Raw genomic sequence first — 22,097 nt, 5'->3', positions numbered from 1 at the left:
TGGGGGCTCCTTACAAGAGGGGGTCGTGAAGCGCGCGCCCCGAAAACCAGTCCCATTTCCGAATGTCTTTAAAAATACAAACAAATCAAACATATATCTTGCAAATTGCTAACAGCTCTCACAAAATCCTACGTTTGGCGAAAACTGAATATGATTGGCAGACCAAGTGTCATTTGGCGAAATTTAGGCGCAGTGAAGAAACGTTGGTTACAGTAAACCTCAAAAAGTAAACTCGTGCGTCTCAACAACTCACCCCCCTGTGAAGATAAAGAAACAAAAAGCAAGAGATTACGAAATGATATTATGATTAGAGTTTCAAAATATTCCTAGTGATTATTTGACTTCCGAAGCAAGCTGTCAGATGAATTATTGGTGCTGTTTTTGAATCAGATTCAGCGAAAAAAAAGTGTTCTCTTCCATGGATTGTTGAAAGGGGTGTGCATTTTATTTTATGGAGGCTCGAAACTCCTATTCTGATCATCCGCAGATATAGTTTAATTGTGTGAGAAATTTAAAACTGTTAACAATTTCAAATGGCTTGGACTAAATACCAAAAATTATTAGCACTTTTGATGGTGATCACAGGTTCCATTAATACATTGGCTACTAAGTGAGTTTTTTCCTGTTCTCTTTTTATAAAAAACAAACAAACAGACAAACTAAATAGTATTTTAACTGGTACCATTATAATATGATTGGTGTTATGCTGTTATTTTCTCATTCATTATTAAATTCTTTCTAATTCGTTTTGAATACATTTAATCTACTTATTAGCTAAAATGCTGTTTGTTAAACAGTGGCGTGCACAGAAATTTTGGGGCTCCTCACAAACAACTTTTATGGCCCCCCTCCATATTGTTTACTTCTAGGTCCCTGTTTCACCCCTTATATTAAGAATTTTGAACCCTCTTCAGCAGGGTTCATTGATTTAAATCAGCTTGATTTAAATCGTGATTAAAATCATGATTTAAATAAAGTCATTTTTTTTCATTGATTTAAGATTTTTTAGCAAGTGATTTTTTAAACAAAATCATTGATTAAAATCAGTTGATTTTATTTTATAAATTAATTTTGCATTTTTAGAATATGGCTCTAAATTTAACAATGCATTTTACAAACTTTACTGCAACTGATAAAGCAACATAAATCCCTCTCTCTCTCTGTGTAATAACAGATTTTCAAACTCATTCAATATATTGCTTTTACTCCAAAATTAGTTGTTCAGATCAAAACAAAAATTTGCAGATTTTCTCATACACCCCTATGTATTAGTCAAAGAAAGAATGGATTCGTTAGTTCAGATTGCTTTAAAGTTTTTTTTTTTTTTTGCCTTCTTCATCCCAATTGAACAATTGAATCAATTTCAGAACTTTTGTTGACTCTAAGCTGATAAACATAGAAAAGCGCCAAATTTTAAGAATCTTTTTTCCTAAAAAGCATGAATATTATAATTCTAGGAAATAATGGTACTACTACTGTTTCCTAGAATTATATAGTTGAAGGATTGGTGGTTGTAGCTGGGGGGGGGGGGGTAAACATTAAATTTAATTTTAATCATGCATTTGTGGTCTTCAAAACTGGTCTACTTAAACTATTATTAAAAAATAGCTACTGCCATGAAATGAAGATAGCTAAATAATTTACTTTTTCATTGTAGTATGAAATATATTATGTTAATAAATGTAAAGTAATTAATATCCACAAATTTTTGAAGATTTAATAAAAATTAAAAAAAATCTGATTCAAATAAAAAAAATCACAAACCTTACTCTTCTTGCTCCTCAGGCCCGGGCCAACAGGTGGTCCCAGGGCTGTGTTCAAGGGGAGGGTTTTAGGGGTTAAACCCCTCCCGTTGGGGCTAAAGTAGTAAACCAAGTGAAGGAAATGTATATTTGACTTTAATTAATTTCAATTTGAAATTTTAGTTTTCTTAAAAAAAATGAAGAAAAAAAACTTTTTCTCTGAAGTTTTTCTTCAATTTACGACTTTTAGAGCTTTACCAACTGGAATAATATTCTGGAAAAACTATTGTTGAAGAATATTTCAGTGTAATTTGCATCTGCAATAAGTTCTTTATTGCTTCGTTTATCAAGCATTATTTCAGAACATAAAACCTGATATACATGCTGCATTATGAAATAATCTGTGTGTACAGTTTTTCACACAATGCCGCATAGTAAACAAAATTAATTAAAAAAAAAAACATATAGTTTTTTTTTTCAAGAAACAAACAAGGTTCGATTAAAAAGAAGCTGTAAAGTGAAGGTATAGTTTTGCAGTCAGAATTATCCTTGGAGGGCAGGGAGGGTTCATAGCAGTCCTTCAGATATCGAAATGCCATTGTTGGATCGGCATTTTAAGTAAAAAACCTGAAGTCTGTGAAGGATTGAAATCCCCTTCCCCCCCCCCACGTTGCTCTAGTAAAGATTTAGAAGCTTTAAAACCCCTCCCTTTTTGAAAATCTGGACACGGGCCTGGGTGGTCCCTTCTCCTCCCCCTGTGCACGCCCCTGTTTTTTATTGCTGCTTCTGAACTTATAGTGTGGACAAAATCATCATCCCTTTTGCTATATAGTACAGTATTCTTCGCTTAATGTGATCAACGTTTGTGTTTTCAATCGCTTGTTTTTATCAAAATTACGGAGTCTTGATTTTCTCTTTTCTTCCTGGTTTATTTCTTCCTATTCCTTTGTGTGTTCAACCGATTGCTTTATGAGGTATTGTTATATCCTCAAATCTCTCTTTGAATTCCCCTCTGGATATGACACTGAATTTTATATTTTAATACCTACAGTGAATAAATATGGCTGTGTGTGTTTTCATTTTAGGGCCAGCTCTTGGGGTAGGCAACCTAGGCGGCCGCCTAGGGCGGCAGATTTGAAGGGGTGGCAAATTTCAAAGTTGAAACATTTTTTACATTATTTAAAAAAAGTATGAATATCTGTTTTAGCGCTATAAGCTTCAGTGATTCAATGCTAAAATAATAATGATAATTTAAAGTGTGTAACAGTGCTTGGATATGCAAAACCCAGTTTGTAATTTAACTAGAAACTCACTTTAATTTTAAGCACTTAACTAGAATTTTTATTTTATTAATATATTATTATTATTTAATTATTAATATTATTCAATGGGGGGGGGGAGTGCACTTGTCAATATCACCTACTACTAGAGCTGACCCTGATTTTATTTTGAGACTCAGTATGTGTGGCTTGAATAAGTACTTTTATCTAATTTCACGATTTGTGTATTGCTATGAATCAATTTTTATTAAAATCATTGTATCCTGAAATGATCATTGTACAGTTGGCTCTCTATTTAACGACGTTCTCTATTTAACAACGGCTTTTTATGGTCCCAGATGGTCCAATGTAGTGTTAAAAACATTCTATTAAGGGCGTTTTCTACTTAAGGACGATTTTTTGTGTCCCTTGAAAGTCATTAAACACAGAGCCAACTGTATCAAGTTTAGACTACTGTAGTTACCACTGAAGATGATTATGGATTTAGATATTTACATATGTGAAATACTGCTCATTGGTTAACAAAACTAGCATTTGCACCGTCACAATAATGTTCTCTTTGCATAAGTGTTAGAAAAAAAGAAATATTGCTTCCAAAACTTAAAGGAACTAGATCAAAATTCATATCTTCTTAAAACAGACAGAAAAAACTATACAGGTTTGTTACTACACATTCCTAACTTACATTGATTTCCATTGCTAAACCAACATCAACATTTCATTTTTATTGTTTCTTGCTTAATGTTTTAGTCTTAAATTTCAATTCAAATTTGGAGAGTTTGAATACTTAAAATTTTTTTCCAATTAGTCAGTGTTTTGGAAAATGTTATTATATGCAAATTAGAGAATGAATGATAATTGTTGCAAATAAGCTTAATTGGTTTGTGGTATTTTACTTAAAAGAATTAAAAAATACATGAAATTTTATTAATCCAATTTAAGTAGGAAAGCATAAGTGTAGGGGGAGGGGAGGGGTATTTCTGTTTACTTTTTTAATGGGCATCCATCTCCTTTTTAAATTTGCCACTAGATTTCTCCTACCCTGTCTGTTTGTAGCACAGGTCAAGGGTTGGATTCATAAAATATTCAAGGAGGGTGTCGCATACGTCACACTTGTGCCTATTGCGCATGTGCCAGTTGTGTCTCTACACACAGTCGGCGGTTACCGCCCGCGTAGTATGTGATCGTCCGTAGCTTAATAAACATGTCTGGTTTGTATCCGCCTCGAGTCATTGTATTACACACATCGCTACATGGTGTCAGAAGTAATAATTAAAATAAAAAAATGACACAGCAAGAGGCAGGAATGAGTGGTTTAAAACCACCGATGTCGCTCAAAATTCGCCAAGATAATATGGCAGATGTTTGGAATGACTTCAAGCAACAGTTTCAATGGTATTCCGTAGCTTCTAATCTGAAAGCAAAACCAGCAGAAGTTCAAGCGGCGGTGCTTATGACAACAATAGGTCATGAAGCGATAAGTATATTTAATACTTTCAAATTAAGTGATGAAGATTCCAAAAATATAGATGTTATTTTGCAGAACTTCGAAGATTATTTCGCTCCGAAGAAAAATGAATCCTTCACAAGATGGAATTTCTTTAAATTGAAGCAAAGCGAAAGCGAAACGTTCGATGAATTCGTCACCGAAGCTAAAAAAAGAATTCAAGGCTGCAACTTTAACGAACTGACTGACGGTCTCTTGCGAGATAAGATTGTTTTCGGTATCATTAATGACAACGTGCGAGAAAAATTATTAGCAGAGGAAGATCTAACATTAACGAAAGCTATACAAATTTGTCGTATTTCGGAACAAGCGTCAAAACAGCTAAAAGAATTAAAGAACGATCCGAAATTAGAAGTTGATCGTATTAAATCGAAACAAAACTTCGAAAAAATCAAGAAATCCGGCTCATACAGAAACAACAGGAGTGGATTTTACAAAAATCAAGAGTTCGACTGCCAGCGTTGTGGTACAAAACACGGAGTTAAATCGTGTCCGGCATTTAACAAGCGCTGTAGAAAATGTAATAAGGTAGGTCACTTCTCTAAAGTTTGTAAATCTAAGAATATTCATGTTTTGAATAATTTTGAGAACAACAATAATGAGAGTGATAAATGTTATTCTGGTAGTGAGTCTAAAGTATACTTAGACAGTGTGCAAGTAAATTTCAATATAAATTCTATTGATAATGATTGGCATGAAATTGTTCATTTTTCTAATAAATCTGTTAAATTTAAGTTAGATACGGGGGCTCAGTGTAACGTTGTTAGCTATGAATTAGCTAAAGAACTGGAAGTCCCGATTGTCAAAACAAAAGTAAAAAAATTGATTTCGTTTAGTAATCATGAAATGAACGTTAAAGGTGAAATTAATGTTACTTGTAAAATTAAGAACAAAAGTGTTAATTTAAAATTTATTGTAGCTAATGGTAATGTAAAACCTGTTATTGGTGGTAACACTTGTGTAAAACTAGGCTTAATAAAAAGAGTGCTGTCTGCTGAGAACGAAATGGTTCCAGTAAATTGGAAAACAAAAATTTATGAGGGGCTAGGTTGTTTAAAAGACTTTGAATATGATATTGATGTTGATGAAAAAGCTCAATTTGATGTATGCCCGCCTAGAAAAATTCCTTATGCCATTGAAAACAGTGTAAAACAAGAAATTGATCGAATGATAGAATTGGGTGTAATTGAACCAATAACTGAACCTAGTTTGTGTGTAAGTCCATTAGTAATTGTTAGAAAAAATGGTAAATTAAGAGTGTGTATTGATCCTTCCAAATTAAATAAGCATGTAAAAAGACGTCATTTTCCGTTAAGAACTGTTGAGGAAATTGCTGTAAAAATTAAAGGAGCAAAATGTTTTGCATTATTAGATTGTAAACGAGGTTTTTGGCAAATACGAGTCACTGATAAAACTTCAAAATACCTAACAGTTAATACCCCCTGGGGAAGGTACGCTTACAAAAGAATTCCATTTGGGTTAGTTTCTGCACCTGAAATTTATCAGCAGAAAATGTCAGAATTATTGAAAGATTTTGAGAATGTCGAATGTTCTATGGATGATATTTTGTTATACGCTGAAAATGAAAAACAATTGAATGGCATAGTAGAAAAAGTTATGAAAAAACTTTATTTGGCAGGGTTACGTTTAAATAAAGAAAAATGTATTTTGTTTTCTAACGAAGTTAAATTCTTAGGACATGTTCTTAATGAAAATGGTATTGCTCCGGACCCCGATAAAGTTAAAGCTATTGAAAACATCAAAACACCCACTGGTATTAAAGAATTGCGTAGATTTCTCGGGATGGCAAATTATCTGGGGAAATTTCTTCCAAATTTTTCGCATGTTACCGAACCATTAAGAAAACTTTTAGAGAAAGACATTGTGTGGGAATGGGCTAAAGAACAAAATGATGCATTCATTAAAATAAAAAAACTAGTATCGTCTGCACCTGTATTAGGTTATTATAATGTTAATGACCCGGTTACTGTAACCGTTGATGCGAGTTTATCAGCACTCGGTGCAGTGTTAAGTCAAAATAGTAAACCAATCGCTTATGCCACTAAATCTTTGACAAAAACTCAAAGAAATTACCCCCAAATTGAAAAAGAGGCGTTAGCCATTTTATTTGGGTGCGAAAAATTCCACCAGTACATTTATGGGAAAGAAGTAACAATTGAAACTGATCACAAACCGTTAGAAATTATTGGAAAAAAAACAATTAATCAGGGCCCACCACGGCTTCAAAGAATTTTCTACGATATCTTACAATATAACCCTAAAATAATTTACAAAGAGGGTAAATCCATTCCTGTTGCAGACGTATTGAGTCGAGATTGTCTAGAAACTAAAGATGATAATGATGATAATGATACTTACGTAGTACATATCGTAATGCCTATGTCTGAAAAGGCATTAACAGATTTTAAAACTGAGACAGAAAATGACTTTGAATTAAATGAACTTAAAAAAATTATCGAATTTGGGTGGCCCGATGAAAAAGCTAGGGTGCCACCAGAGTTGCAAAAGTACTGGAACTTTAGAGAGGAACTATCAATTTATGATGAACTAATTTTCAAAGGTGAAAGAATAGTTGTACCAAAATCTTTGCAGAATAAATTGCTAAATCAACTTCATCAGGGGCACATGGGTATCCAAAGCTCGCTTCGAAGAGCAAGAGAATCTTTTTATTGGTACATGATGTGCCATGACATTGAAGAAATGATTAAAAAGTGTACGATTTGTCAGTCACATCAACCAAACAAACAAAAAGAACCAGTTTTGATGAAGCCTATACCTGAATACCCATTTCAAAGGGTTGGTTCAGATCTTTTCGAGTTTAATAAAAAAATATATATTGTTATCGCAGATAGTTATTCCGGGTTCTACGACTTTCAAAAATTGAAAAGTTCTACTTCTTACGACTGCATAAAAGTGTTAAAAAGGTGGTTTTCTGTACACGGAATTCCCGAAGTCTTGGAATCAGATAATGGACCCCAATTTTCTTCCAGACCTTTCAAAGCATTTCTAAAAGACTGGGATATAAAAAGAGAAACCTCCAGTCCATATCATGCTCAATCGAATGGCTTAGCAGAAAGAGCTGTTCAAGCAGCAAAAACTGTTCTTCAAAAATGTTATAAAAATAACACAGACATAGCTTTAGCTCTGTTAAATATCCGTAACACCCCAAGAGAAAACAATCTCATGTCCACCAATCAACGCTTAATGAGCAGAAAAACCAGATCACTTCTGCCCACTACTAAAGAAGCTCTAATGCCAAAAGTTGTTGAAAATGCGTCTGCATTACTGGAAGCAGCACGGATGAAAAAGACAGAATTCGCTAATCGACATACAAAAGATCCCGCTTATACAATCAGTCCTGGTGATCACGTCAGAGTGCAAAAAGATCATAAAAGATGGATCGGAGGAAAGGTAGAAAAAATGGTTAATCCAAGATCCGCTATCATTAAAAGTGGAGAGCAAGTATTCCGGCGAAACACTATTCAAGTAGCCCCAACATTAGCAGACCTTCCTGTTTCCCATAAAAGTTTTGTTGACTTTAAGTTCGACAAGTCACCTGCAGAAGTCCATTCATCGCCTCCACCTCCAGTAACTTCACCAGCTCTAAGACACACCTCACCAACAAAACTCTCCGAACTTTCTCCCAAACTTGTCCAAACCAAATCGGGCCGCATTGTCAGGCCACCTAATAGACTGGACTTATAAACTCTCTTTAATTGTTTCTTGTAATATTGTATGTTCTGTGCTTTTTTATTTTTACAGGGGAAGATGTCGCATACGTCACACTTGTGCCTATTGCGCATGTGCCAGTTGTGTCTCTACACACAGTCGGCGGTTACCGCCCGCGTAGTATGTGATCGTCCGTAGCTTAATAAACATGTCTGGTTTGTATCCGCCTCGAGTCATTGTATTACACACATCGCTACAGAGGGGATAATTAATTTCAGATACTTAACCTTTTATGAATTTTTGGAACTTCTGACTTATAAAAGTTACTGAACCCCACCCGTAACCTTAACGTCATCAGAGATGTCAGGTGTCAGATAATAGCTTTTTTTGGATTTCAATTTTAAAAACTTTTCAGGAGAGAACCCTATCTGATATATCATCTACGATTGTCTAAAATTGAGTTTTTGGAAATTCGAAAAATTTCACGTTTAAAGCTCTGTTCCCTATTGTTAAAATGATAAGAGGTGTGCTACAATTACATTTTCAAGACAAGAATTCTGAAAAAATTCCAAGGGAGAGCCCTCTTTTTTGTAACATTAAAAAATTGTCTAAGACTACGTTTTTGAAAACCAGTGTTTGAAAATCGTTGATCTAGACAGACTTAACTCAGTCAAAAAATTTTTTTTAAACATTTTATTTTTCACAGTGGGTGTCCCCATTTGTTCCCATCACTCATCTAGGACAGGAAAACATAGTGTTCTTGTATTCAAAAATGAATTTTAATCTTTTAAATATTATTTAAGGCCTCAGGGGGAAATAGTCAGCTGTTTTAACACAAATCAAAATTTAAAAATCTTACAAAAATTCCCTTTTTTGAATTCAAAAATTGGGGTGATTTGATCAAGAAATTTAGACAGCGCTAGAAGCCTTTTTTTGTACTGCTACCATCTATGATCAGTAAATACAACAAAATGGTACCTCTAATGCAATTTTTGTTGTTTTAAAGATAAAAAAAATGTTTTGATATATTATTTTGAGTGTCTTTTTTTGTGACTTATTTGCCAAAGAGGGTCATCTACGGCAGATTCTCTCATGTAGGTGCTGTGCAGCCTTTGTAACATATATCAATGTGTTGATACTGTAATAAATTAATCTATTAATATGGTAAATTATCAAATATTATTCTCGAATGCATTTGAATATGATGTTTTATAGGTTTGTTGAAGTAATAATGTTTGTCTTGAGAAGTTCTATTTCTTTAGAAACTCCTGAATTTGGGTCAATGGTCCCTGGCCACCCTAATCACAAACAGGGGCGCCTCAATTTGAGGCTATGAGAGGTCACTGTGACCTTCCGATAAGTTTCTTATTTAGTGTTGTCAACTGTTTGTCAAATTTGAATTGCTATATTGAAATTTTTAATTGATGCCTAGTGTCTGTTCTCATCAAATGTCATCTGCATGTTTGTATTTTATGATAGTAAAACGTTGAGTTTTATTGGGTAAATCGAAAATTTCTCCTTCCCAAATACTTAAGTTTGGGGTGCTTCTGGTAGTGAGTAGACCAAAAGCAGTTTTAATGTCAAGAATTAAATACTTTATTTTGTGTTTTCTTGTTTGCTAAACATGTTCTCATTGTTCCAATAATCCTGTTTATGTGATTTTTTAAAATCTAAAATTGACAATTGTTACTCAGAACTGACTCTATAAGAAAAGATATGTTATGCAAGTTTAAAGTTTAGCTAAGTATTTTCTTGTAATTTTCCTCTATCATTTCTAGATGGGCTGATATGTTATCTTCTACTAATAGCGTTGGAGAATGGAAGCCATTTAATCATCCTTTCCTACAGGTAATTTCTTCTTTCTATTTGATTAAAATTTGAATAAATATGTTGTGTAGATAATAATAACAGAAACAAGGTTTATTATAAAATCTTTTTTTATTATAAAATCTTGTACCTCCTCGTATATTTTATAAACTTTTCATTTACTTATAGGTCCTTAATTTTGTCTTACTCAAATTTTTCTTATTACTAGAAGGCTCTGCCCCCTGCTCGCTGATGCTCACCGACCCCCGAAGATTGCTTCACAATCTTATTTGATTCACAAAGATTTAAATCGTCAATTAGAAAGAGACAGGTTAAAAACGCATTATGAGCTCCCTTTGGATCAAAAAGCACCCCTTCCCAGGTTTCAAAATAATTTGTACCAACTTGCAGAGCGATAAGGGCTGCATTGCAAAACTGCAGTTGTGTACGTTTGAAAAGTTGCTTTCATATTCGTGGTCTCTAGTAATATATTTTGCTCTTTAGCTCGGGGATTGAATTGAGTTCAGCCAAAGATTTCCGTTAAAATCGAAACCCTTAAAATTTATGAATAAGAAAGAAGAAACATATGAATCGAAAAGACATAACAATGGCAATGCCAAATAAAACATCAACAATTTTAATGAAGATGAGATTTTTCCAACTTGATTTTTAACGGCTTGTAACTTTTTTCCTTTGGAGATAGAAGCTTAGTTTTTCGACTATAGTTAGATCTGAAGTAAAAAAACCGCTCTTTCCAGTGGTGTCAAAAGGAAAACTGTGGGACAATTCCTTCGCCTTCTACTGATAGATTTAATGAAGAAAGTAGTGCCTAAATTTAAGCTAAGCCTAAAAAGGTTCGAGCTGAAAACGCAAATAACTCCCACAGTATTTAAGTTAGAGCGCTGAAACAAATTGCGTAGAATGTGGAAAATTCTACCCTTTCCAACGATATATAATATTAATATGTGCAAGTAATTTTTCACCCCTTTAATAGGCAATGTACGCAAAATTTGAGCTTAAAAAATTAATTACAAAAAAACTAATTTGAATTTAAAAAAAACAAAACCCGTAGGTGCAAATCGCCAGGGCTCGAAGTAATTTTGTACAAAATTTCAAGGCTGTAAATGCTATGGTGTCTTCTGGACACAGGTTCGCCACAGACTTCCTTCCAGAATTTCTTTGAAATCTTTTATTTACAATAAAGAGAAAATATTTTTTTCCCTGCATATAAAAACAAAGCTTGAATAAATATTCCAAAGCAAAAAATAATGTGTTTAAAAAAATAATTATTATTAATTGAACAAGTTTATAGTTCCACTTTTGCAGGCATTCTACTTAATTTGACCTGAAAAATGAGCTGTCAAAATTTAAATATTTAAGCTACGTAATAAAAACTATGTTTATGTATGGGAAGTTTTTCTCAATGCTATCTCCTAGTTATATCTACAAAGGGCTGTGGTGACTTGATCGGTAAGGCATCGGACTTGTGACCGGAGGGTCACGGGTTTGATCCTAGCCGGTCAAAGATCCACCGTCTTTATTATTAATGGTGACTGGGGTACATCAACCCCCTTGCAGTTCTTGACGAGATATCTCGTCCATTAACATGCAACTCTGGGACTATCTAACCCCAAGGGGGTTAAATATGCTTGTGGTCGCAAAATCCTCCATATAAAACGGATTGCTCGGCTTCTGGTCTGGATAAAAAAATCAGAGCTGTCTTCAGGGATCTCATCCCATTCAACTGGATAAACCTCAAATAGTGGTAGGTATGGGGGACCCTTGAATGAAAAGTAAAAAATTATGCCTACAATATTCCTGGAAAGTGTTTGGATAACAAATATTCATGTATTATGAATTTTAAAAGTGAAGTTTCATGTAAAATTATTTAAATTAGGGATGCACTGAATATAGATTTTTGATGTAGATAAATTTTGGATGTAAAGTGGTTGTGTATTTACATTTCTCAAAAGACTCAAAATAGATGCACATTTTCTATTTTATATTGGCATACATGAAAAATAAGTTGAAGTTTAAAAACTTAACCAAATATTGGGTATTCGGCCGAATATTCAGTTGGAATTTTAACCGAATATTCAGTATTCGTTAATTGGCAAAATATGGTGTTCGGTGCATCTCTAATGCAAACATTAGACTGTTGAATTGCTGTTGTTAAATTTTTGAAACTGGCTACAGTATTATTTAAATATTTTACAGGCAAGTGGAATGTTCTTAGGAGAGTTATCATGCTTATTGGTTTTTAAGTTAATGGTATGTTGGTCAAAAAGAAAAGCTCTCCATAATGAATATACTGAAATTGGTGCTTCAAAGTTTAATCCTGTGATATTTCTTGCACCTGCACTGTGTGATATGACTGCAACATCTCTTATGTATGTTGGTTTGAATCTCACATATGCTTCTAGTTTCCAAATGTTAAGAGGTAACTATATGCATTTTTTATATTTTTGTAGAAAAATTACTTGTTGATTTGAAGAAAATTTTTATCGGAAGCTATTTGTCCATTGACACTCGCCAATGAATGTCAACAATGGCAGAGCAAATACATCAGCAAAAAACCAAATATTTAGGAAACATTTTGCACATTCACCAATTTTGGTTTGTCATATTAATACAAATACAGTGATCGCCGGAATTGGATCAGTGGTTAGTTGAGTCAGCTTCTTTAATGTGAATCGAATCCTCGAAAACCAGTTTTAACACTAAAAAGCTGTGGGATATTTGAATCATGCACGATGCTGAAATGAATGAAGCATATATGACTAACCATTTCCCACAAACAAGGGGTGCGTCTGTAATGTCTTTTTTTTTTTGTCCTTTTTCAGTATTTTTTCTGTTTTTATAAATAGTGAAAAAAATAAGGGGGGGGGAGGGGTTATAATGCACACTTTTAGTTAGTTTTCTTGGGAAAAGTCCAACAAAACCAGTGAGATAGAGAGAAATGGGTGTCAATGGGACATCTGTGCTCTAGGTTTTATCACCAATAGTGTTATTATTTGAGCATTACGGTGTGAATTCAGAGGACTAAAAATAATTTTATGACATTGAAAAAAAGTGAACTTTCTTTAAATAATAACAGAAAAAAAAAAAAAAAAATGAGTGACCGGCATACTTTTAATGATACTTTGTCTTGTTTTGGCCAAAAAATTAAATAAGGTTCTCTTAATTTTTTTTTTGTAGAGATCTATATTATTTTTTTAATATAGATGAATTAACAAAACAAATAAACAACAAAACAAATAAACAAAAATGGTCACTCATTTTTGTTTTATGTAATCGGCTTTATTGAATCAAAGCTGTTTGAAACACTGTACTACCAAAATGTGTATTCTTTTTTTCTTATAAGATACTAGTGAAATGAAATACCGAAAAGGAATAGTGAACTATCTCAAATCTATTTCATTAAAATTCTTGATTTCATTCATTCTTCATTAAAGTTCTCTTTTTTGGTGATGAGCAAGGTTCCTTAATTTTATTAATAGAAGAATTAGAGATAGGTATGGGCAAAAGGAAAAGTTTTCTGCTGAAGTGATTTATTTCCATTTAACATTTAAAATTGAATTTCGAAACTTGTAGAACAAATATATATGTTCAGAAATTTATAATATTTACATTCCAACACTTTTTTTTTGTTTAATTTGTTCAATTATGTTAAAGATAATAAGACACTGGAGTATTGTTTACTACTTTTTTCTCTAAAACTAAGTGCAGACACAGGACAGAATTAGTATACCAATAACATCAATTTGTAGACATGTTGAAATTTTTTTTAGAAATCTATTTTCATTTAATGTGTGTACATATATGCACATACTTATAAAAAAGCAACTCTTTGTTCAAAATTTCACAAGTTGCAAAAGAAAAAAAAGCCAATTTAGTTCAAAAGGTGATTGCATTATTGTTTGAATGATTTGGATATTTTTGGTGTCTTGAACAAAGTAACTGGCCAGTTTTTTTTTAATAGTAAAAGTTTTATTTATGTTTCAGTTTAAAAAAAAATTGTGTATTCCCTATCTTTTTAAATGTTTAATGCTTTTATGTTTTCTTCAAAAATGCAACTTAAGAAATAAAAAATCATTTTTTCCAGAAAAAAACCCAGAAAAAAAAAAGTTTTTTTTTCTTCCCAAAAAATTTCTTGAAATTTTAACATCTCCCAAAGAGGGATAGTAAATTTTGGAACATATGGCAGAAAAGAGTAAATAGTGATTTTTTTTTTTTTTTTTGAGCACTAAAAAACTTTTACATGGAGTAAGTTTTGTCCTAACACTGATGAGAAATATCTTCTTAAGGTTACATTTTATTTTTGATTGAGTGTGTTTAAATGGTTTCTTTAGTACTTAAAAAAAACTTCAAATTCTTTTTAGGGGCTATTATTGTGTTCACTGGACTTTTGTCAGTAGCTTTTCTCGACAGACAGCTGAAGAAATTGGAATGGTCGGGTATATTTGTTGTGATCCTAGGCTTGTTATGCGTTGGCCTTTCTGATGTTATTTATCCAAGCAAAACCAATGACTACAGTCCTAACAGTATTATAACGGGTACTTTGTTTCATATTTTTCTTTTAATATAATTTCTCTATAAAAGTATAAATCATCCTTTAGAAAATAGAAATCTCTAAAAATTGTTCTTGATTTTGTGTATAGATAAAAAGAGCAGCACTGCGTTTGAGCAACTTCATTATTATGCAATATTCACATACTCACTGAAGACAAAATTATATATTGTATAGTCGAGCTCTTGTGGTGAGCAAAGCTGATTTTCAGTTTTAACATCTCGCTCACATTGGAATACTTTTTTTTGGTGTTTTTTTTTAAATTGGTAATTGATGCAATTTTGTGAAATTTCTTTTAAATGTGCTATCTTATGTTTTGCTGTAACTTTTTTTTTCCCCTGTAACAATTCCTGTAACTTGAACTGAGGCTGAACTTTCTCCAGGGTCCTTACCCAACTGGTAAACCGCATCTGTGGTAGGCATGGGGGACCCTGGAGTGTAATGTAATGTATCTCATGGTTTTGATCATTACAATCTGAACCTTGTTATCACAACCAAGGTGTAATTGAATTACTCTGTTTATTTTCTATTTTTACCTATTTTTTTCCATTCTGCTATTGTTTTAGGTATTATAAGTTTTGCATTATTTTTTCCATCCTATATGATGGAACAGAAAGCAATATCAGCAGTTTATGTTCTTTCTGAAGCATCATTGAAGACTAAGCCGACACAGATTATTAACATCAGCTGTCAAGAACCTTAGAATTTCAATGTCTTTTTCGAATATCATATTTTTTGCAGGTTCTTCTGATTCATGTGCAATAGCTAAGAGAACATTGCAGTTAATATTTCCAGACTTTGTATCATAACTTTGGACTTAATTATGATGGTTGACAACCATCCTAGAGAATCAAATGTCCTGCCAATTGTTAATTGATCATTTGGTCAAAGCTCTTTCAACAGATGAGTCATTGACTTTGAAGGAAAGCACATCTGATGCTGGATTCCGTACTTTACTTAAGGTTTTTACAGTTTCATCCACTGTCTATGCTTATAACAATTTTTGAAAAACATAAATCTGGATAAATTGAGTTCTAGAGCTCTGCGCTGTTAGATGCCCTTACATTTCTAATCAATCCTGTTGATAACATCTGCATCAATTGTTACTATTGTTACAAGTCAATAGTTTTAGAGACTGAATCAGTTTCAAACATCTAATCAAGGATGTAGAAGTGAAGTTCATGATTCTTGCTTTGAAGGCCAGTGAACACTGATCTGCTTCTTCTACTGCTGCAATTGTTGTAAACCTCTTACTATAAGGTGCTGTGCTGATGCAGTGATGTATTCAATTCTTGCCAATTGAAAATCTTGACTTGGCTCAGAGGGTAAATTACGCTAGATTACTCTCTGTAAATCTGCATCCTGCAGGATAGCTTGCATACATTTTTTAAAAATATCTGCTGTCATTTCACTTTATACATTCAAAAAGATACTAATAATATAGTAAGGTCTTTCTTTAACTGATCCCATCACCAAATTGTCATTAAGTCAAAACTGCTGAATGATTGTGCTCAAACATAAAAAAATACAAGGTACTGTTTAACCACGGATTGTATGAAATTGGCAAATGTCTAGTTAAGACAAATCTATCTGAATGAGGGGAAAAGTTTAAATTTGATGCATTCTGCTCATTCAAATGAGAATCTGCTTAATTTAGAGGCAAACATACATCTGCAAAAGCCGATATCCCCCTGAAAACTAATTAATAGATGCGTCCATTCTGTCTGTAAACCGGATGTTTTCCTTTCCATACAATCCATGATCAGACAGCATTTATTTGCAATTTTATTTGGGACTGCATGATGAGGAGATAAAAGCTAGATGTTGTCACAATATGAATATCCGCCTTTAGAATTATTTATATGTGACCTAAGTCTTGATAATCTTGCATGAAATTGTGGAATTGTATCGAAAGAGATCGATTTTTCACAAACCTGTGTCTGAAGATGATCAAAAGTCATCTACCATCTTATGAAACAGAAGTTCGAGTGCAATCGCGGGAGAATGTTTGTTTAAAATGTTTTTTGCATTCTGCTTCTCCTATATTAAGCCAATTTTCATAAACCGAGGAGGGTAGTTTAGGATTTCCCCCTGCTTTTTCTACTAGCTAGATCTTGCCCTTGATTTTGTGTATGTAAAAGATGACTTTATTTTGTAAATAGTGATTCAAGTTTATTTATTTTTAGGTGATTTGCTCATTATAATGGCTCAAATCATTGGTGCTACACAAATGGTTGTAGAAGAAAAGTTTGTTTCCAAATACAACGTACCACCTTTGCAAGGTGTTGGTTGGGAAGGTAATGATTTACTTACTTGAACTTTAGTTTAAAGGAAACTTACAAGTATTATGGTGCTGTTTAAAAAATGAAAATACCAACAAATACATAAAATTTGCAGGTTACCTCTGTACCTTTGTAATACAAACTATTCTATAATGTTTAAATTGTTTCTGAGTAAGAAAAATTCATGAGAAATATTTCTGTCAGTATTTTAATTGCTAGCATTTGTTATGATGTTTGAAGTAGATGTACACATGAAATATTATTCAATTTTGTTTATGTATGGGCATTTTTGATGATTCTTTGTATTTTGGGGGGGGGGGGGGTATTCACTCAAGGTGCCTTTTATGCTCTTTCTTCACATGGAAACTGCAGTGTAAGTACAGATAGTTTTTCTCATAACTGAAGTTTAAAATCAAGGAGTATTAAATTAATAACACTCCTTCATTTTCTGGCTCACCTGGTCATTAAATGTTGTGTACATGTTTAAGTAACAAATAATATGTTGCTAAAAATAATTTATGCTGACATTATATGTGATTTTTAGTGAAACCATTATTCATTGATCTGACCGATGTCAGCTTTTCTTTGATCTTGTAGAAATAATAATAGAATAATTTAACAAATAATATCATTAAAATAGTAATGGATTTGATATCAGTAATCTAAATAAATAAAGCAGAGATTGTGTTTGTGTGTACATGTGTATAATCCTTATACAAATACAGTGTACGTTTAATCTTCACCGAATTTGACTACAAATACTTTGGCGTTTGGAGAGGGTTTTAAAGTTTTTTCAATCCAAACTGCTCAAATTTTAATTTTTGAGCCAAAAAAAAAAAAAAAAAAAAAAAAAAAAAAAAAAAAAAAAAAAAAAAAACCCGCATAAAATTGTGCTTTCTATGTGAAGGAATAATAATATTGTTTCAAATTTGGTATTATTGGAAAGTCCATAGAAAACCACCCTCGGATGAAGCTTATCAAGTTGTTAATGATATCTTTGAATTTTTTTTACATCACATACTGTCAGTCCCGCTTAATCGGGTAACGGATAAATGAATACCCCACTTATTGGAATAAAACCTCCCGGAACTGAATATTACCCCATAGATGCAATGTTAAAGATCCCCACTTAATCGAATAATTTACCCGGATAATCGAATATTAATCAGCTTTCGCAAATATTTTTGCTGAGAAAAATTTTAAATGAATTAGAAAAAAAAATAAATAAGAACAGTTGACGTTAAAATATTAAAAAAAAATATTTATCCCCGATAATGGGTGAGAAAATCAACATTCATAATCCATCAAAACGTTTCCACTATTCTATCAAATTTCTTTTGTCTTCGTCAGTAAAAAAAAAAAAAAAATTCTTGTCGATAATTGAATTGAATAACACAAATAAATATACACATTTTAGAAGATGAAAAACTGATAAATGTTAAATGTAAGATACGGATTACGAGGGGAGAAAGGAAATCAAAAAACTCTTCCCAAAAAACCTTGAGCCCCAAGCAAATATCCTGTTATGGAATTTTTCAAAAAATAATGTATTGAAAAAAGGTGAGAAAACAAAGATTTCAAACCACAAGTTGTAAGTTACTTTTTATAGTTTTCATATGTACTTATAATATATATACTAATTATTAAACTATTTTGTTGTTTATTTAGCTTATTTCAAAAACTTTTTAGCAATAATATTTATTATTTCCTTTTTTTGCTATTGATTTATTATTATTACGTTTTAAGACAAATCTTGTCAATTTAGAAAGGTAAATAAAATTTCCCCGCTTAATCGAATATTGTTTCTTGGAACCGATGATATTCGATTAAGTGGGGTCGACAGTATTTAGAAAATATAAATTGGTAAATAACTTAAAAAGTCAAGCTTATCTGAACTACAATTTTATCAGTTATAAGGCTGAAGTAATATGTTATCTATTGCTTTTTGTTGGGAAAGAGGGGGGGGGGGAGGGAGCTTTTTCTTTTTTTTTCCTAAAAAAAAATCCAAGTCCTATTTAAAAAAAAATAAATAAAAAGTCAAGCATTTTCAGCTCTAAAACGACATTTGCTTTGTAATTTTTTTAGCGCATTTGATACAATACATCAAGCATAATTATTGTAACTTCAATATTCTTTCTTTTGATTTTTGAAAACTTTAGTGTTTTTAGACCATAACTTTATACCTCATTTAAAACATTGGATTTTCACCTCAAAATATCAAACTTCAACTTATATAAGTTTGAGTAATTTAAAAAAAAAAAAAAAACGTAAGATTTGCAAGATGTTTTTTTTTTCAGCTCATTTTATTGTGACTTAACAGTTGCTATCTTAATAAAAAAAAAAAAAAAAAAGAAAGCTAAAGCATTATTGTCTTTACAAATGTCATTTACTTTTTAATTTTTGTACTGATTGGATTGGTTGAATATATCAAGCACAATTATTGCAAGTTCAGTGGTTGTAAAAAGGCTCTTTTTCTCTTTTTTGAAAACTTTGAGTTTAGAACATAATTCGATAACTCATCCAAAACTAATATTTTTAACTCAAAAACATAAAACTTCTGCTTATATGTTTGAGTTGTTAATAAATAAATAAATAAAAAATAATTTGCAGTATTTGTTTTTTTTTCAACACATTTTATTGCGACTTATCAAAAATTACAGTTACGGAAGTTATGTGCACCATATATATTATTTTCATCAGAGAAATTTTCATTAAACTTCTTCATGCCACTAACAAAAGGAATTTTTTATTTCAGGTTTTTTTGGGTTTACAATATTGACAATTCTTCTCATACCTATGTATTACATTAAAGTTGGTCATAGCATTTTCGATAATCCTCATGGAAGTATGGAAGATGCTATAGATGGTCTCATTCAGATGCGCAATAGCTGGCAAGTCTCCACGGCTGTTGCAGGTATAAAGTTATGAATAGAAATTTGAATTCAAGTTCATTCTTAAAACTAATTTCAACTGATGTTTTTTTAAAAATTATCTATTTTCCATACATTTCATTTACTCATTTTACATTAGGGGCTGTCCATAATGAAGTCATGCTTTGAGGGTGAGGGGGGTTTATGAAATTGTGAGTGTAACAAGGGGGAAACAAAGTGATATCACACCTTTATAAGAATATGTTAATGAAAAATAGTGTGATATGCGACAGAGAAGTAAGGTGAAGTATTACACTTTGTGATAAATGGTGTCAAAAATTGTGAAAAAAGATGTGACATCATTAATGGATAAACCCTTAAAATGGAATATATTGTCCGCACCATGATAAACTAACGAATGAGAAAAATAGCAAATCCCATTTTTCAAATTCGATGGTTTGCCGTAGTACTCAAAAAGGGCTACTTACTGGTAGTAACTATTTAAAACAATAGTTTTACACTTAGTTATGTATAAGAATTAAAACATTGAAAACAACTAAACGGGTGGAAAAAAATTATTGCTTTGGCTCTCCTGAAAAGTGCCCATTTTAACATCTGTTAGTTTAACATAGTGCCATTGTGCTGACCATATCAATATATTTGTAATTTTAAATGAAGTATAGAAAAAAAGTTCACCTTTTTACTTTACGTTTTGTACCGTCTACTATTTCTGAAATAATAAGTAACGTAAAAAACCAATAGTTAGTGCTAATAAGCACAAAACTGCATTCCTCGGCTGGAATCGACTGAGCTGGCGGTGTATTTCAATAGTTAGATGTTTTAAAGAGTTCTGCCCCATTACAGCAATGTTCGAAAATTCCAAAAGGCTGCTCTTCATCTGCAATCTTTCTGCATACATTATAAGATTATATTTAAAAAAAATTATACTGTTTATTACACTATGTTATTAAGGAAATAAAAGAAAATGTAAAATTTAATTTTGTTGTAAACTTGATTTGGAAATATAAATCAACCTTCAGCAACTGCAGGGAGGGGGGGGGGGTGATCCCAGTCGAGGTACAAATTGTGGACTGTCAAAAATGGGACGTCGAAACCGTTTTGAAAGTATGAAAGTATAAATTACACAAATAAATTATTAAAAACTATTTTACTGTAGATAACAATATTGTTGGTCTCTTAGCTGATAAAATGTGCTTCTCTTGTCACAAGTTGAATATCTTAAAGCAGTGGTTCTGAACCTTTCACGCTCTGTACCCCCCCCTTCAAACACTACAGCTCATGCCTCCCCCCTCCCCATCAGGTTACCATATGTGGTCAATACTAGAGTACAATCAAAATTTGAAACTGAAGTTTGTTAATGCAGGGCTAGGAGTTGTCCCAAAAATCCTAAAATTTTCATTATTTTACTCCCTACTTGTGCATTAAAAAAAAATTTAACTTAAAAATGAAGCATTTTATCATAATATGCCTATATTTTAGGATAAAATAAACTTTGTAGACCCTAAGAAATGTTCTCTAAAAAAGAGAGAAAAACCTATACTGCTGCTGCTTTTTTTTTTCTGGAGAAGAAGGGGGGGGGGGTGCAGTTAACCAAAACATATGCTTAATTTAAAGGTGTTTGTCTTATCTGGACTTTACAACTCTTGTTGTCATTCCTCTTTGGCAAAACAATATTTAAAAGATAAAAAAAAAAAAAAAAAAAACAGCTGTGCTGCAAATGTTGTAGAAAAGGAGATGGTGGGAAAGTAATAAGATCTGATATTTTTTCCTATTTTAAAAGAAATGAAAAATTAGTGAACTCCAGTGGAGGGGGGGGGGGAGGAGAGGTAAAAGCTATCATAGCTAATTGAAATAAAATAAATACAATGTGTTGAATCAAATATAAACCCTTCAAAAAATATATATAAAACAAACTTTAAATGTAGTGTCCCCAGGTGGGAATTTATATTAATTTTAATAGTGATTATCTTGTGTTGTGGTCTGAGCATTAGCTTGTTCTTGAAGTACAGTCAGTTTGCTTTTGTTTCTGTTCAGTGAAGTTGGATTATTTCTTGCACATATAATTTTTAAATTTAGTCCCTAATTTTTTGCTTTAAAAATGTAAATAGTGATTTGTTTCATTAAAATGGCACAGAAAACAAAATTCTTTTCCCTGTGGTTGAAAAAAGCAGACAGAAATGGATGCAGAATCAGCACAAGGTGCCGTGCAGAAAAGGATGAATTTAAAACATTTTGCTCTGCTTGTACATTATCTTTCCAATATTGATAATGTAGGATTTTCACAGGTATTGTCTCATGCTGATGTGACAAGACATAAAGAGGTTGACAA

The 22,097-nt window shown here is 32.2% G+C and overlaps 1 protein-coding gene across 1 annotated transcript; it reads left to right on the top strand.

Moving 5' to 3' along the window:
- Positions 1-226: 226 nt before the first annotated feature.
- Positions 227-19,791, top strand: LOC129224088 (solute carrier family 35 member F6-like; the record flags this gene model as incomplete). Its single annotated transcript, XM_054858492.1, is given in 6 exon segments — positions 227-610; positions 9,998-10,067; positions 12,243-12,465; positions 14,408-14,581; positions 16,782-16,892; positions 19,633-19,791. Coding segments are annotated over 6 exon segments (814 nt in total), but the record flags the coding sequence as incomplete, so codon positions are not given.
- Positions 19,792-22,097: the final 2,306 nt, after the last annotated feature.

The sequence above is a fragment of the Uloborus diversus genome, chromosome 6 (assembly GCF_026930045.1).
Source record: "Uloborus diversus isolate 005 chromosome 6, Udiv.v.3.1, whole genome shotgun sequence".
Lineage (NCBI taxonomy): Eukaryota > Metazoa > Arthropoda > Arachnida > Araneae > Uloboridae > Uloborus > Uloborus diversus.
The sequence above is the reverse complement of the archived record's forward strand: the minus strand, read 5'-3'. Positions and strand labels throughout refer to the sequence as shown.